Source organism: Anopheles maculipalpis, chromosome 2RL (genome assembly GCF_943734695.1).
Source record: "Anopheles maculipalpis chromosome 2RL, idAnoMacuDA_375_x, whole genome shotgun sequence".
NCBI lineage: Eukaryota > Metazoa > Arthropoda > Insecta > Diptera > Culicidae > Anopheles > Anopheles maculipalpis.
This window is the reverse complement of record NC_064871.1, coordinates 61354255-61372603: the sequence shown is the minus strand read 5'-3', so window position 1 is coordinate 61372603 and position 18349 is coordinate 61354255. Positions and strand designations below refer to the sequence as shown.

The following is an 18349-nucleotide window of genomic DNA, read 5'->3' as shown; positions in this document are numbered from 1 at the left end:
ATTTTGATCGAAAAACATTGTTGAATTGTTGGTAGTTTATAATTATTTTTATTGACTTCTTTACAATTTGGGTGAATCGTTTGACGATGAAAGCAACAAAACGTATCGTTGGTATGCCTTTTCGTAAACCATTTTATTGAACAAAAAGTCCCCCCCCCCCCCCCCCCCCCCCCCCCGGTGTCGTCAAATTCTTTACGATTTCTCATTTACATATCACTACGTTAGCAAAATTTGTACGATGATCAATTTTAAAAACGTGTGCCAGATTGACCTAAATTAAACTATCCAATATTAAAGCAGTTTCGCTTGGCTGAAACGTTACCTTCGGTATTGATCAGCGTTATAACAGAAAACAAATGCCTAGGAGTAGTACCACTCCAATTGAAAACGACGACAAAAATGCGAAGTTTTACAGATAAAACTTATCCTGTATGGTACGGCCTAATGCACATGATACTAGAGTAACGTTTGATACAAATCGAATTTCCACGCTCCTTGGCCAAACGCGCGCTGTACTGCTGCAGTCGCTTGTAAATGGCTAAGGCGTGTAGGACGTGTTTGGACGCATATAAAACGGATCTAATATAATACATAAAGCTAGATGTAATGCAAGAGCACGGTTTTTCCTTTCAATGCTAATAATACTTGTTTTCGTTCCATTTTGCCTAGCCAGTGTGTGTGTGTGTGTGTGTGTGTGTGTGTGTGTGTGTGTTACACCACCTTGCTCGTAAAGCTCGATTTATCAACCATAGTTTTGTCCTGAGATTCAAAGGAAGGCCAGCAAAGGAGAGGAAAGTGAATGCGCCGTGCAGGAACGTTTATGCTTCCGGGCTGCGGTCCACCGTAGGTGATTTGATGTGCAAGATTAGGTGTGCTCGTGAGCTGGTGTCGCTGGTGTTTGCTTCGGTTCGTTCCACTGCTGTACCTGGCCTGATCCGAACACAACGAATATGAGCGCTGGCACGATGTATGCGGCGGCGCCAATCATGAAGACATACTGCCACTCGTCCATGGTGCTCTGTTGGGCGGTAAAGTGAGCCACCAGGATCGGAGAGATGAAGCCACTGGACGTACCGACGAAGTTAATGATGCCATATAGCGTACCGGCAAAGTTTGGCGCCAGGTCCTGAGAGTTTTGTAGATTGGTCATCGTGGATGCACCGTTGAAACCGAGCGAAAGCGTAATGATGGCGACACAGACGTACGGATCAAAGCCGATGTAGATCAGCCCAACGAGAAACAGGCCGGGTATTATGTGAGCTGCAATTAAAATGGAATCAGCAGTTGCTTAGTCAGTTAGAAACGGTCAGCTGATGAGTGTGTGGACGAGATATGCACACCGAAGGTACGCGCCGGCCGCCGACCGATCGATCCGCCGGCCCGCACCGTGTAAGTATGAGTCTATTTATAGGTCGTGCAGTGCAGCTGAACCGCTGTACATGAAGTACATGCGATCTGTTTATGTTGGCAATTTCCTGCGAAAATTGGCGTCAATTATTTATGCCAGTGGAAAGATGAGTGGTTGGTGATTTTACTATTCCGTAACGCTTGCCGCACATGCACATGCACATGTGCATTTGTTCCACTGTGTCGCATTGCCATTGATACCGATTGGAAAGCTTTTAAAAACGTCAGCCCTGATTGAATCGACGTGCTTGCAATGCTGACACGGCTATACCGTACGAATGTGACGTTTGTTTAAACTTTTTTTCCATTACTGGACAGTTTATCGAGTACATTTTTTTATGTTGACCATGTTTGATGAAACGATGTGATGTTAATAATCTCAAAGGAAAGAAAAATAACCCGAAATGTGTGTTAAACAACTTGAACTTGTGTCCAATCACAAGTTTTGCGGGAGATTTCTGGAAAAAGCACTTGAACCTGAACTGGTTCAAGGTGCTTCACCTCGTATAATATTTTAATCGACCGGCAGAAAGCACCACCGTGGTACAGCATGGCAACAGTAGTTCCCAACGCAGATGAAAGGTTTCACGGTTTTTTTTTGCCTCATCAACTATCACGTTTGGCATATGTATATCTGGCCGGTGTGGAGTTTAAAATGGAAATGAGCTATGTGTGATCTAATGCTGTTGAAAAGCTGCGTTCCACAAACAGAAGCGGATCGGTTTTTTTTTACAATATTTTCTGTAATGCCGTGCGTTGTGATTTTGCTACCAATGACCTAATATTTATAACGATAAGAAACAATGTACAATAAGCTGAAGATGAGTGTATCAATACTTACAAAATAAGCAGAAGGACTTGCGTATTGCCGTCACGCCCATAATCGATTTCTTTCGTAGCAAATCACCTATCGTTCCGAACAAAAAGGCTGCCAACGATCTAGCTAGATACGGCAGGGCAGATAAGAATCCAGCTTTGGCCAGCTTAAATCCGAGCACCTGCGAAACGAGGAAAAAGATGCAGATGTACAAACGAACAAACAAAAAACTCCGACTGATGCAACCCGGGACGTACTTCGCTCATAAATTTAGGTGCAGCAGTTATCAAAAAGTACAGGCCCCAAAGATTTCCAAAATGCAAAACGAGCAGCGCCAGGAATGGTAACGATGTGGCAAGCGAAGCAATCGGAGGCATTAGCTTCGATTTGGAAATGGTATCGCCTAGTGACTTCTCGATGTAGTCCTTTTCTTCAGCCTTGATGCGAGGATGCGTGGCAGGGCTATCGGCCACGATAATGTACCACAGTACTGCTGCGATGGCAGCGATGGCAGCAGGGATGTAGAATGCGAAGGACCAGCCGAGGGTTTCGATCAGTACTCCGACTAGGGGCCAAGTGATCACCGTGCCAAATGTTCCACCCATCAGAGCAGACACGAATTTTCCCTTCTCGTCCGGTGGTGCCCATTTGGAGATGAGGTTGTGCAATGCTGGATACAGAAACCCCTAGCATAAAGCGGAAATAGAGTATGATAATTAGTAACATGCAACTAGAACAAACAGGTGTTTGTAGTAATTCAATATTTTTGATTCAAAACAGAGCAGTAATTGCTGTAACTACAATAATTAGGAGCGCGAGAATTCCTTTGTAAACGTTAGACTCTCGAGGCTATAAAACAGAGGCTTAATTACTTGCCTTTCACTAGCATGCATACAGAACGGGTAGATTAGCGCTGGAACTGTTGTGTAACAGCAGTTACAACGGATTCAATAGGTGAATGAACTGACATTTGAATGAGCTCATAATCGAATGAAAAACTATTGACCAACCACATTTGAAGCGAGCCTAAAGCAGACATGTAAAGCTAATGTAAACAATATAATTTTGGCAACAGTTTTGGCCCTGGCCAATGATTGCCGTAGCCACGTGTATGCCCCGTGGTGTTTACTTTCACTTATGTGTGTAGCGGCTAAAAGCACAAAACTTGAAACCTTTTGTTGCATTGATTTAGGTAGGTTAAAGACGTTTAGCACAGGTGTTTGGGCTATCCAAAGCTAAAAAACGTTTCCTTCGAAGCAAAACTGCACCAAGTGCCGGGGTAGCAACCGTGTTTACTTACACCTAAAATTCCAAGCGCCACGCGGTTGGCGATTGTGGCCCACATGCCATTGTCGGCGGCCAACGGTGTCAACGCGGTGAGGAGTGCGCTAAATGCCAACGACAGTCCAACCATGTTACGTCCACCGAAACGCTCCGCAAAAATACCGGCCGGCAACGAAGATATCAGATAACCGTAGAAATAGGCGCCCAAGATGATGCTTTGGTCGTGCGAGCTCCAGTTATACCGTGGACCATACTGAAATAATGGAGAAAGCAACGGAATGGGAGAAAAATAAATTACACACATACACACATTCACGCATACAAGCATGCAGCGATAAATATGATCGAATCGAATTGATCATGCATCACCTACATCGGGGATCTTTGAATGTCCTACGATTGTCTGATTAATCGCTTCGCCAGAGACGTTGTTATGGGAGCCGGTTGCGGATTGTTTGATGCTGCTTTGAATCGGCTGCACCATGGCCAATATATTGACGGACATGTTGACTCGCAACATATAGCTGATCAGGCATGCCATAAACAGCATAATAGATACATTGAACCGGGTCGGTATGCGATCTGTGAAGTAGAAAGGGGAAAGGGAACCTCAGATGAGAAAGGTGCGCGGGGTGGCGTGATGAAAATTGTATCATTTTTGCTATTGGTGAATTATGTTCGAATTTTGCACCGGACGCTAATCGTGCTCTGGTACCATTCATTGCAATATTTTGTTACGTTACGGCGTAGGCTCAGGTGACATGTGTATAGGCCGCCATGACTATTTTCGTGTGGGGGAGCATTTACGAGTTTGAATGTTTTTTTTTTAATGTTGCTTTAAACAACTGTATCGATGCTCACAACTGCAAGTGTTAAAACAACTGCTGTTGTTTTACTGTTTGGACAGTTGTTGGTGGTGGTGTAAATTTGTCCACCAACACTTGCTAATACTATAATTTTTCAACCATACTAAAACATGATCACGCTTTGTATTAGCGCCAGGGAACACAATAACAGAAATCTGCGTAAATATGACTCTGCTTGCACATTTGCACATCACGACTATTTGTTTCACACGATTTTGTTTATGGAACAAGCTCACGCGGAACGAGAAAAGATATTGGAGAAGTGGTCTACACTGATGAAATCAACTTTTTTTTTTAAAGCAAATTCATCAACTATCAAAAGCAAAATAGTTATTACAGCTAATTGATGATTCACACAGTTACGCAAGCATTTTTCTGATAACTGGTTATGAAGAACCTAACTTCCATCTTGTTTGCTTTGCCACCAACTACACTCAAACCATTGGAACAAGATTCTTCAGGTGCACATAGCGCCAGTAAAACCTGCGTAATCGTACAGGATCTTGCAGGCAGGCAGGTGTACATTCATGGCGGTCGACATAAGAGATTCTTTGTTGCGTCAGCTTGTTTAAACGATCATTAACCTAGCGCTGACAAGTTTACGGCCATCGGTGTGCTATCAATTTGATTGCTTAAGAAGGAAACACATAAGGTTTGAATGTGTAGCGATAAATTCATGTACATACAAGGTGAAGCTGTATACCTGAGCTGGATGAGCGCAATATCTTAACAGACTCTGTACGATTGACGGTTTTGCGAACTGACACATATTTGTCATTTACGATTGCAATAACAAAACACAATGCAAGATGATCAGTAAATATCAGTACATCAAATAGATTCGTTGGAGTCAAATCACTTGAGAAAAGGCAAAAGTTTGTAGAATTATAGTTTACAAATTTTACTAATTCTGTCAAGGTCCTTGCTAGACGTAAACAACGAAAATACGGTGGTAATTGAATTTGGGTTTAACATAATTATTTAAAAGGAAATGTAGCTGATTACATGCACAAACCAGTAGCATAGAACATTCTTTGTTACGATTTCTTGTCCTGTTACATAGTTGACTGACCCCACACGCTAATCACTAACAACGATCATATGTTGTTACCTTTGGGAGAATGATCGATCAACGGTAAAGTAATGTTTCGTTATTGAAGCAAATGAATGCAATTGACAAGAGTTTTGTCCCAACTTCACTTCTTAACAGCAAGGTTAAGTATAAATTATGTGTGCCTTAAGGACGCACCCATCAGTACCCATTTTCCAAGAGTTCAACATGCATCTTATACTGAGCAGTCTCCTCTCCTTGGCCGTGCTAGTGTATACGGCTCCCGGTCCGTGCGAACTACCAAACTTATCGGAAGTAGGCAGCCAGTATCTGGTGTTTGGCCAGGATTGTCGACAGTACGCTTACGGGTACAATGCTGGATCATCGGCAAAAGTTGAGGTAAAGACCGCAAACGGTACGGTATTTGGAGCATATCACTACATCGATGCCAACAACGTAACTCAACGGGTCAACTATACGGTGACTGATGAGGACGGGTTTGTGGTGGATGCATCAAATTTGCCCATGCCTGTGAAGGACACGGCTGTGGAGGAGTCAACAGTAACCGAAGTCCCGACAACACTTCCAACCGTTTCTTCAGAGGAGCCTAGTAGCCAATCAAACCTGGTACGTGAATCTGTCGCGGGTGGATCTGCCGATGGAACCTCATTTTTTAAACCAATCCTGTCGGTATGGTTCCCAGCCAGTTCGTACCATCGCGATCAAATTTCCGTGCAACATGGGGAACTAGCAGGTCAAAAAACAAAAACGGTGTAAATAAAAAAGAACTGCCAAAGTGGCAGTGGCAAGTAGAGATACATAATTCTACTAATATGACATTTTTGTGCTCTTCCTATGTTACTCTTAAGTCACATGATTAATAATCAATAAAGAAATTGTAATGCTCTGCTTTAAAATACTCTCATCATTGATGTTACTTACCTATCGCTTTGATGAATTGTACCAGTGGTCCGTGCATTGTAGAAGATTTGTGATAACTTTTTCTACTTGACGATTCACTCAGATAACCCGCACGCAATATATCACACTATATGCTTGAAAGACACCCAATTTTCGACGTTAGATTTCACCAGACACGCACAAGTTTTTTTTTTAGCACAAATCAGGAACTAAAGTGTACCGTCCTAATGTCCCGAACGGGGTTACGCTTCCTTACTACTCGACCACCGCACTTCAATAACCATGAAATGACGGAAGATTCACCTTCACTTGCTGCGTTTTATTTTATTTTGCGAACCGTTCCGTTCAAACGCGCTTAGAATTGATATTATACGATCGGTGCAATCGTGTATTGCTACCTGTTCAGCAACAGCTGTTCATGGCTCTGCACACCGTTCATCGGCAGATCCGATGGTTGAGGTCAAGTGCCTCGATCGAACGCACCAACTAGTAGATGCTGGTGGGTTGTCACATTACACACCGCATGGTTGATGCACTCTACCGTGGCGAGGCGTGTATGACGCGGCAACAGTAGTGAGATATCTGTAAAAAGAAAGAAAAGACACGACAGGGAAATATTAGCAATGCTTAGCACCTTGCGGTTTCAGACTGTACGCTTTTGATGAATGTTGTTTTCCTTAAGGTATGCTAATAGATTTTTTTGTTGCTTCTATCGATCACAAGTTCATCAAATTTACCGTGCGGAAGGTAAGACGTGTTTTGCGCGTATTCCTGTGATTTGGAAATACGACATTACTTAAGCTGCTCGCTGACGACTAACGGACACGCTTTAAGGATTATTGTACGACAAGGGTAGCAAAATTTCCTCTCCGTATCATCCACTGTGCGATCAATAAACACAGCAGCAGTGCGTTCACGTGGCCAAATGTAATAGCCTAGGTAGCGGTTCTATGTCCGAGGTCATCGTTGCAAGGTAGATAAGAGGACAGGTAAAACAGGAAGCTAGAGAAAAAATGTCATTAGAAGCAGAGAGGCGGTAGTTGTGACCCGTAGGCACAGCACCAACTCTACAATATAACCTTGCTATTTAGGTAAAAACATTCCAGTCATGTAATCGTGTGTAACGGTGGGTTTACAGAACAGATCATTTGGAGGAGCTCGTCTCCGGCGCGACAATCGTATGATAACAAGTGCTAATTCGTGTGTGTCAATTACTTTAGGGGCAATGCAGTGAACTGTATCGTACAGCAGCTGTACCGAGCCGGTGGTCTGTGTTATTCACGTTTCGTGATTGTATTTCACTCTTGCCATAAATTACCTGTTATAATATTGAAATAAGTGGGCAATTATCAAACTCCTGCAAAGGTTATGCTATTTTATAATAAATGTGATAATATGTTCATTTGACTACAAAACTCAGCATGAAAGTTAAAATGGCTCTCAGATGTTTCATCGACCGAAGTACGGAACGACGATTGTTTTGGTGCTCGTTTTTCTTACATGCGTTATTTTTCAGCGTTACAGCGTACGATAAGGTTGTTGACGAAATAGTACACATACGAAAACGTAGGAGTTATATAGCTTGTACCAAGCCTAGACATCTATATAAAGCTGTACAAACAAGTAATATCGCGGTTGTAAATGCGAGATATTAACAAGATAACAAGCGGTACAAAACCATCTATAACCATCTAAAGATCCATGCTAAGGACAAAAAGACAGTAAATACTTCAGTGAAGACGCACGTCAATTAACACTAACGATGGGAATCCTTGTGATGCTGAAGCATCAGGGTGACCCATTAAAATGTTTACACCAAGGACAAGTTGCACTACGATAGGATGATGCTAAGGGCACTATTTCACTACTATAAACATTAACTTGTTGCCTTTGTTTACGTTAGCGGCCTGAATGTTTGAACCATTATTTGTCACCAAATATGATGTCAGTGCACTAGTCAGATGCACTTTCAAAGGTAAGATTTTACCGGAAGCAATAGCTACTAGTTACTAATTCAATTATCGGCAGTTACGAATTATACGGTAGGTATATCATCAATGCCCTGGTAGCAGGAAGATGAACGAATCAGTAGCAGTAGATGATTACAGCTGCCTTCGCGATAAGCTTATGATCGTTACAAACAAGTCATAGAGTACTTTCCCAGCTTTTGTGTTTTCCATCATGATAAAAAAAATCAACCCATTATCGCGATCGCGATGCTACCGCAAATACGTTTCAAATGTTTCGTGATGACAACACAAAATATAAGCCACAAACGTGTCACGCATTAAAAAAAACTGGGCAGATGATGAAACGTTTTTCGCACACTGTTTCAAGCCAAAGTTATTCACGAGTTTTCACGAGTATATCACACCCACAAACTTAATTAAAAGTCACGAAATATTACCTCGACTGATTATTTCCCCACTTAACACTGAGACCGTTCTCACCAACGGTTTGCAGCGAATATTTTATCTTTCATAAGATAAAAAGTAAAATAAAACTGATTAAAAAACTGCAATGCTCTGAACCACTTTGTGCCACGCGCTGGTTTTCAACGTACACTCGATCAACTTCACTAGCAGCAACGGTCGCGCTGATGATCGTGTGTACAATGTGCGGTGTTGCTGATCACAGACAGACTGATAGAGAAAATTTCCCACCAGACAGTTATATTGGCGAAAAAGCTTTCTCGTGTGCGATCTTCGCTGGCTGCTGTCACAGTGCCACTGAATGTGCTAACCGATATCGCCGTGAGCGAGCTGATATTTTTCCTCGCAAAACTGGCTCCGATCGAGCCAGTCGAAGGTGTCATGCACACATAGGACATCGGCTGATCGGCACCACCGTATGAATGGCAAGCGTTTGAGTTACATACTAGTCCTACGCATCAAGATCGCACGAATCTTGGGCAAAGTTTGTTTATTTCGACATTGAAATGTGCCATTCGAAGATAACAGGAACCCGGACAGGTTGAAACTGTTTGTATTGTTTTCTATGTTTGGGCGCGTTTTATGTACAATAATTGACTAAATTTTGTTTTCGCATGCATGTTCATGGACAGGCTCCATGTGGAGATCCTATGAACATGAACATCATTTTTGAGAGTGATATATTTGTTTACCGAAAGTGTTAATGAAAGCAAACAAATATGTCTGTTATTGCCATTAGTCATCTATAAATGTATGCATTTTTGGAGCTTGTTTTTTCTCATGCAAATGCTTACTTTCATCCTTACGATCATAAAAACGATTCTTAATTTTACCTTTTTTTTAAACCAGTTCTATATCGGTTGCCGGTCTTTCTTCTATTAGTGGCTTGTTTTACAGCTTCATCCAAAGCTCCAATGCATGTACAGAGCAAAGCGCCCAGTCGAGATTTGGTCCTGCAGCTCTAACATATGTCGTTTTTGAATTTTGAAACTGTATCTCATCGTTACTACATAAATAGCGTAACTGTTTTACTAGACACTTAAAGAGCATAGAGTATATTATAATTTAAAAATATAGAAAAACTTTATTATTAGACTTTGGTACTATCTGTCTTCTTCTATCTTCTATCCGGAAATGATTGCAAAAAATAAAATCAATTAAATAAAAAGGCCATTCAAACCAGAGCATATGATGAGAATAGAAAACATACTGTGTCTTTTGAATGTGTATATAGTTGTCTGTATCATTTTATCACCTTCCTCGTGAATGTATTTTAAACAAATCAGTTGCAGGCAACATTGGACTGTATTGGAATACTGCATGCAACGTAATTTTTCTGCCCAGTTCTGGTTGCAAATTTATTGAAGATTTGTGATAATTAGATAAAGTTTGTCAGGTCCACTAGCTTACGAATGTCTATAGGTCCTATAACGACGCCTATCTTCTTACGACGGGACCGGGGTTCAAATCTCACCTGCACCTTCCACCCGTAGCAAGGACTGACTATCCTACTACATGGTACGGGCAAGTCTAGTAAATCATTAGATGGCTGGCGTGACCTAGTAGAAGACCGTTAAGCAAAGAAGAAAAATGAGAAGAAGAAGATAAAGAAGAAGAAGAAGACAACCAAGAAGAAGAAAAGGAAGAAGAACAAAAAGAACAAGAAGAAGAAGAAAACAATAATAAAAAGAAGAAGAAGATGAATTGATGATGTTTGTCTAATAAGTGTGATTCGTTTATAATATGGGAAACGATCATCCCGAAACGTGTGTTTGACATCCCTGCGCTACCGCTGCATGGTCTTCTTCTTCTTGGCTTAACGACCCTAAGGACAGGTCGGTCATCGAATGGATCACTAGACTTGCTGATACCAAGTAATTGGATATTCAAACTACGCGGGGACGGTCCGGATGGGATTTGAACCCCGGTCCTGTCGTTTGAAGACCGGTGCTGCTGTCGCCTGTCCCACCGGGTCGCCCCAAAGGCCCCAAAGGGCAACGCTGCGTGCTCGTTTCCCTTTTTATATGCATGAATACTGGTTGGAGAAAACAATTTCCATTGAAGTGGTGTATTAGTTTTGTGAGATATGATAGATATGATTGTGAGATATTTCTGATCAATAAAGCATAAAATAATGCAATTAGCATCAAAAACATACAGAATATTGTTTTCCTTTGTAATATAAATCCGCCAGTGATAGATTTATGCTCAGCAGTGTACGAACTCTTTGTTGACATGTTGTTTTCTCTGTCTATCGCTCTCGGTGAAGCAAAAGCCGATTTGACAGCTGGTCGCAGGAGCCAAAAAACAAAACAATAATTTAGCGTTCGCATTCGTTACTGGAAGTAAAAGGATTTTTGTAATTGCATCAAAACTTAAGTGTTATTAGCATCCTTTTCTTTGAAAGAAGAACATGTGTTTTGTATAGAAACATCGGATGATTAAGTGTATATTTTCGTGTGAGTCTTTGACAGACCAGAATTTACATCACACACACCACCGCTTGAGCTAAATGATAACAAACACACGAAAACTGATAACCGGCCGCGCAATCGAGCATCGTTGCTGCAATATCGCAGACTAAACCAAAATTGTGTTGCAGGAGGACGATTTTAAGAGCGACCTGCTACTTCTTTAGATTGTGCCTTCATTAGGGTGTAGTTTTTTGTAGTTAAAATCTTGTTGGCATAATGGAAGTAGACGGCAATGCAGTTTTGGCGAAGGCACTTCGAGAGCAGGTATGTAGAAAGATGAGTGGCTAATTAGACTAGCACAGTCGTAGTTTAAGACCTCGGGTCAAAGTTTAAATTATTCAACGATGTCAGTCTTCTGACCATAAATTTGCTCTTATCACGTTCATGTTGGACTGAGTTGCAGATAAAAACTTGCTACGTAATTGTGATCATCGAGTGTAGAGCTGTTTGTTTAGTTGTTGTGTGTTTGATTAATCCGATTATTGTTTGCATCTTTTTTAAATCTTTTTTAAGGGAGTCGAATATGTCTTCGGCATCGTTGGAATACCGGTGGTTGAACTGTCGATGGCTATGCAGGCCGAAGGATTGAAGTATGTCGGCATGCGCAACGAACAGGCGGCCTGTTACGCAGCTCAAGTAAGTGTGCTAGGCTGATATGATTCTATGTGGAAAGGGAGTGCTACACCTACTTTTTTCGCATTGCAGGCAATTGGATACTTGACCGGCAAACCGGGAGTATGTCTAGTAGTATCAGGACCGGGTTTGCTGCATGTGACCGGAGGAATGGCGAACGCGCAAGTAAACTGCTGGCCGCTGCTTGTTATCGGTGGTTCTACATCCCAGGACCACGAGGGTATCGGCGGATTTCAAGAGTGTCCTCAAGTTGAGTTGAGTCGACCGTACTGTAAATATGCAGCACGACCTCCAAGCGTGAGCTTAATACCGCTTCACGTCGAAAAGGCTGTGCGCTTGGCGTGCTATGGAAGGCCCGGTGCAACGTACCTAGACTTCCCCGGCAATCTTTTGACGGCAAAGATAGCGGAAGATGCCGTACCGGTGCAGTATACCCATCCAGCTCCACCGGTACCATTTCCCGATCCGAAGCTTGTTGAAGAAGTGGCACAATTGCTGTGCGCCGCCAAGCGTCCGTTGGTGATTGTAGGCAAAGGGGCGGCCTACGCACGAGCCGAGCTGCAAGTTCGTCAATTGATACACCAGACAAATTTACCGTTCCTTCCTACGCCTATGGGAAAAGGTGTCGTACCAGATCTTGACCCGCAGTGTATTGCTCCGGCTCGTACACTGGCACTGCAAAAAGCGGATGTCGTACTGCTGCTTGGCGCCCGTTTGAACTGGATACTGCATTTTGGACGTCCGCCGCGTTATAGTTCGGATGTAAAAGTTATACAGGTGGACATTAATGCAGAAGAGCTGCATAATAGCGTACCGAGCAGGGTGGCTGTTCAATCGCACATTACACCCTTCACCGAGCAACTGATTGAGATTCTGACAAAGAAAAAGTTCCGTTTCGGGAACGACAATGAATGGTGGAAGGATCTGAAGGCAAAGTGTGAGAAAAATCGTAACACAGTCCAGCAGATGGCACTGAACGTTGAGGTGCCGTTGAACTACTACGCAGTTTTCCATCACTTGCAGCAGTACATTCCCAAGGACGCCATAATAGTTAGCGAGGGTGCTAACACGATGGACATTGGTCGTACTCTACTGCACAACAAGCTTTCTCGTCATCGTTTAGATGCTGGTACATTTGGAACGATGGGTGTGGGTCCTGGATTCGCCATAGCGGCGGCTCTATACTGTAGAGATCGTTATCCAGGCAAGAAGGTGATCTGCGTGGAAGGAGACTCGGCGTTTGGATTTTCGGGAATGGAGTTGGAAACAATGGTACGGTATGAGCTGCCGATAGTGGTAGTTATAGTGAACAACGGTGGGATATATGCTGGATTTGATAAGCAAACATACGACGATATGCGCACCGGTGGAGATCTTACGCAGGTGTAAGTATGCTCAAATTTATTGTACTAGTATTGTATTGTATAGAACTATAACTGTGCTCTCTATTTAGAACTCCGGCATCAGCATTGACACACGAAACGCGATACGAAAACATGTTGAACATGTTTGGTATGAAGGGACACTTTGTACGTACCATTTCGGAACTGCAGGCTGCCGTCAAGGAATCGCTTACAGCAACGGATAGGCCAAACATTATCAACATTGCTATTAGCCCGCAGGCGGATCGCAAACCACAAGATTTTAAGTGGCTCACCGAGTCGAAACTTTAATGTGAACACAGTTTGGGATTCTGAGGCATTTTATTTGCTGTTAATTTAAGAGGTGCTTGGGTGCAATAGTAAGGTATGTCGAACAAATTCGATTACATTGGGGCCGAGATGTTGTTATATGTAATTGGGAAAATAAAGGTGATTAGTCGTGAAATTTAGCGCCATATTTCGTCCAGTTCTTGAGACGTTCCATGTTCATTTGACCGATGCGCCATCGTTGAGATTCTGATGTACTACTACAGTGGTTAAGGAAAAGCCTGCGATTTTTCCCATCGGCTTCGAAACAAAACTGCTTGTTTTTACCGACAATAATTTGTTTGGTGTCCTGAGGTGCGAAAAATTTGAAACATTAGCACAATGCAGTTCGTTGGTAATGGTATTGTATTTTTATGAACCAGTTGTTAGGATGGATTGCGTCTGGTATTATTTGATGAATGTCCATGATTTGTTGCATTAAATTGTTAATGCATGATAATGAAGTTAAATTCGTTTTATGTTCTGTTGATGCTTTTTACCTAAAAATGAGTCAAGCATTGCTAAATGTAACCGGTACAGTATGCTTACCACGTCATACCGGAACATCTGATTACCCTGTTGGTTGTGGCATGGGAAAATTTGCAATCCGGCTCCAACGGAATGATTGAAAACATCAGCACAGTTAGAAGAACGCACTGCTTTGATATCGCGCCGCCATGTCATCCTAAAGTGCTGCTCAGAACGTTCGGGGAGTGATTTATTCTTGACACACAACGATAAGACAATGCGCTTTTCAGTAGAACCATAATCTTCCTCCAGGCAAAGGTTCTCGTAAGCTACGTTTTGTATAGCACCGGAGGCAAAATCTTCCGGCTCTACCGGAGGATAATGGTCAACCAAATCTGGAGCTACTTCCGTCATGAACCACCGAAAGGGTTTACAGTTGAGCTTTTTGCGCAGTTGCTTCATCGTGGAAAGATCTCCAGCATCAATAGCGTATTTAACAGGATCCCTAGCATAAACATACCGTTTATACTCATCCATCCACACTTCTGCAACGCGTTTATGATTTTTGGCCACGTAGTTATACGTTTTGGCATTAGGGAATGGAGAGTAGCTGCGATAAATGTGGCCAACCCTAGAGCAGGGAGCATCGAGCATGCGACCACCACACATCCATATTTTGAAGCTTAATTCATACTGTTCCGCTCCCCATATTTCGAGCTTTTCGTCATATCCTCCCAGCTCCCAGAAAAATTGAGCACTTATAGCAAACAGCCCTCCTGCCATCACTGGACTGGGAAAAGGTTGTGTCGGATTAGCCAAATCTTGCGGCCTTAGAGGCAACCGTTTGTACAGCATGTTCCAATCGAAAGCACCGCGAGCACCTTCATCCTGTGCCACAAGCGCGAACGTATCGTCTTTAATAACATCTATGAAGGGACAAACGCACGTACGATAATTTTGAGCGATAGGCTCTAGCAAAGGTGGAAGCCAGTTGATTCCTGCCTCGACGTGCGAATCCAGGAACAACAAAACCTCTCCTGTGGCAACTTTCGCTCCCGTTAGTCGGGCCGTGATGAGACCGCTTCGTTCTGGGTGATGAATGACCCGCACCAAGTGCTTCAGATGTTTTGCTACGTAATCATCCAGACGTTTCTTGAGAAACTGCTTCACGCTGCCATCGTCGACAAGAATGATCTCTTTGAGCAAAGCTGGTGGTGTCCGTTGTATGATACTGTACACGGTACGCAGTAGTGTTGTCCAGTGTTCGTCGTAAAATGGCACGATAATGCTTGTCTGTGGTAAAGTTTTAGAGTAGTTGATGAGCCGACATCTGAAACATGGAAGAGATTGTATTGGCAGGAATCAGCAGGTAATAGTACTGATGAACGATAAACAATTTCTACGTAACATGGAACGTTTTAAATGAATTAAGACCACGCCAATGAAGCTGATTAAGAAATGTTATCTACAGCCAAAGTACGAAGAAAAATACGCTGTAATCTTATTGATTTATTCATTAATTTAATGTTTAGCTATCACATAAATTTAGCACCATAAGTTTGCCATTGTTTCAACAACTTCAAGTTCACGCTGCCAAACTTCCACCGTTGTGTTACACTGTTCGTATCACAAGGATTCACAAACACCTCCTTTGTTTGTGGATCGCTATCAATGCACACCCCATTTCGCTTAATTTGTTGTGTTTTCTGCAACAAAAACAGCATTAAATAGTTAGCTCAGTAATTGTTTTTCTATGCTTGCTTATTAAACGAACTTACATGATCGTATCGGAAAAATTGATTTCCCTGATGATAATGGCAGGTGAATACGGTGACCATTGAACGGGGCTTATTATCCGGAACATCAAAACATTCTTCGCCATACTTGAGCTGTATATCCCGGTGCCAGCTATGTACAAAGTACTGATTGTGATTCGTTGGTGTTGCCAGATTGTCAGAACAAGGATATAATCCGACGGGCTTACCACGGCCTCGTTGCATAGTATCGATGCACAGGCTAGGATCGGCAACATTCTGAATAGAACCGGAAGCAAATGGTTCAGGCTCGACGGGAGGGTAAAGCTCAATGATTTCCGGAGCCACCTCCTGCAGGAACCATTTGAATGGTTTGCAGTTGAGCTTTTCTCGTATCGCTTTCATTTTACTCATATCTCCTGCGTCTGCTTTGGCGTAACGGTCCGGGTCACGATCGTAAATGTACTGCTTGTACTCATCCATCCATATTTCGGCCACACGCTTGTGGTTTCTTGTGATAAAGTCATAATTTCTAGAGTTTGGAAATGGGCTGTAGGTGCGATATATATGACCAAACCTGGAGCAAGGTGTGTCCAACATACGCCCTCCGCATTGCCAGATTTTAAAACTTATCTCGTACTGCTCCGCACCCCATATGTCAAGCTCTTCGTCGTAGCCCCCGAGCTCCCAGAAGAAATCGGCCGCTATCGCAAACAGTCCACCGGCCATAACGGGACTGGGAAACGGTTCCGTCGGAGAAATTCTGTCTTCATTCTTAATCACAATGCGTTTGTAGTGGAACGTCCAGTCGAAAAGTCCTCGGCCACCCTCATCCTGGGGATGCAAGTCAAACGTCTGATCGTTGATGACATCGATCAAAGGGCAGACACATGTTTTGGGGTTCTCAGCAATTGGCTCCAGCAGCGGAGGTAACCAATTGTATCCGGCCTCGGTGTGAGAGTCTAGAAACACTAGTACATCGCCAGTGGCAACTTTAGCGCCGGCAAGGCGTGCCTTGATCAGCCCGGTACGTTCCGGTTGTCGAATCAGTTTCACTTTTGGAAGATTTCGTCTTACATAGTCTTCGAGCTTTTCATGCAGGAACTCCTTTGTGCTCCCATCGTCCACGATGATGACTTCTTTTAACAGATGCGGTGGCGCTCTGTTAAGCACACTGTATACGGTTCGGAGCAAGGTACTCCAGTGTTCTTCATAGAAAGGCACCACAACACTTGCTACTGGTAGTTGGCTCAGGTATGATTTTAGTTTGCAGCTAAAATGGAAGCATTGAAAGTATACTTTGTTATTAATCATGGCAGCAGTTGCGTTCTTCACTTACGGATGTAGAGCACAGTTTAAGTCGCCTTTGACGAATGTGGCCACCGCAATAGGCATAAAGTTTATGATGAACTGATGAACATTACGTGGGGTGAACAGATGTTAAAATTAAAGTTATTGTACTTGATAAGCTTTTATATTAAAATCTTACACCTTAAGCTATACGATTATAATAATGAAGCTATCTACGTTTCCTGTCGGGAACCAACCAACCGTTGATGTACTGAAAACAGTGGTGACGACTGTCTCTCTTAAAAAATAACAAGAACCGAACCTGACACGGAATATGCAGTTGAGTAAACATTATTGCAAACAGTAGGATTCTTACTTTGGCAGAAAGCTACTTTCAACGAAATTCATTGTATACATGAGTTCGATATAAAGCAATCAAAAATAGTTGATCGATTTTTTGAACATTTTTGAACGCGCCTCGGATGCTTAGAGGTGAGTTTATATCACACGTTAGAACACCGGCTATACGAGGTACCAACATGACACGTGTATAAAGCACTTGGGTGCCCGCTTACACTGTACACGTAATCAGTTTGCATCGGGAAACTGCATTGCTAAACACACAACACACAGTTGCTTGTTATGATACTTACCCTGGGTGTCTTAGGTCGGCTATCGATCGATTAATGCTGATCTTATCACTGAGCAGAGCGTTAAATCCATTCTTATAATAAAGCTCTTTGCGTCGCTCGCTGTCACTTTCTTCTGGGCTGAGAGTGGCCGCTTTGCCCTGCTCACCGGGACCGACACGGTTCAAATCATTTTGTATCTGTTCATAGTTATGGTAATCAATTTTCTCTACCACACGGTTTCTGTACCGCACATCTTTAAAGTGCTCTCCGAAATGGCCAAATCCACGATCGAATATTTGCTGCTTTTGCTGACGAAACAGTAGCACTAGGATCACTGTAGTAATGATCAGTAGCAGGTATCTGAGTGGGTACAGAATTTTCACGGTGGTGCGAATGATCGTTCGTACACGCGCCCGGCGAGCTTTGTGGAGTTTATCGTCCATCGTGAAGCAGACGAAGCTACAGAGCTACCCACAAACCTACTACAAACCGTGAAGGGGTTGAGTGTTGCACTGAAACACGATTGGTTCGATAAGTTTGCAGCACCCGGCAAATGCGACACGGCGCGATAAATGCGTGGAACAGTATTGCCGCATTGTCACGCCGACGAGCAAGCACTCTGATAATGTTTT

At 42.9% G+C, this 18349-nt stretch overlaps 3 protein-coding genes across 4 annotated transcripts; 1 reads left to right on the top strand and 2 right to left on the bottom strand.

Moving 5' to 3' along the window:
- Positions 1-865: 865 nt before the first annotated feature.
- Positions 866-6441, bottom strand: LOC126557875 (sialin). The gene is made up of 6 exons (XM_050213783.1): positions 6368-6441; positions 3882-4090; positions 3525-3761; positions 2482-2910; positions 2249-2405; positions 866-1260 (listed from the first exon to the last, which is right to left on the bottom strand). Exons 1-6 carry the CDS (start codon positions 6402-6404, stop codon positions 866-868), a joined length of 1464 nt encoding a protein of 487 aa, XP_050069740.1. The 5' UTR covers positions 6405-6441.
- Positions 6442-11439: 4998 nt separating this feature from the next.
- On the top strand, positions 11440-13558 carry LOC126557577 (2-hydroxyacyl-CoA lyase 1). Its single transcript, XM_050213391.1, has 4 exons — positions 11440-11516; positions 11766-11888; positions 11958-13270; positions 13339-13558. The coding sequence occupies exons 1-4, from the start codon at positions 11469-11471 to the stop codon at positions 13556-13558; spliced, it is 1704 nt and encodes a 567-aa protein (XP_050069348.1). The 5' UTR covers positions 11440-11468.
- A 142-nt stretch (positions 13559-13700) lies between these two features.
- Positions 13701-18160, bottom strand: LOC126557446 (N-acetylgalactosaminyltransferase 6-like). Of its 2 annotated transcripts, XM_050213228.1 has the most exons (4): positions 17739-18160; positions 15854-17068; positions 14123-15362; positions 13701-13883 (listed from the first exon to the last, which is right to left on the bottom strand). In XM_050213228.1, exons 1-4 carry the CDS (start codon positions 18158-18160, stop codon positions 13701-13703), a joined length of 3060 nt encoding a protein of 1019 aa, XP_050069185.1. The 2 variants fall into 2 exon arrangements, with proteins under 2 accessions (XP_050069185.1, XP_050069183.1); XM_050213226.1 differs by lacking the exons at positions 13701-13883; positions 14123-15362 and adding an exon at positions 15577-15747 and having other exon boundaries at positions 15820-17068.
- Positions 18161-18349: the final 189 nt, after the last annotated feature.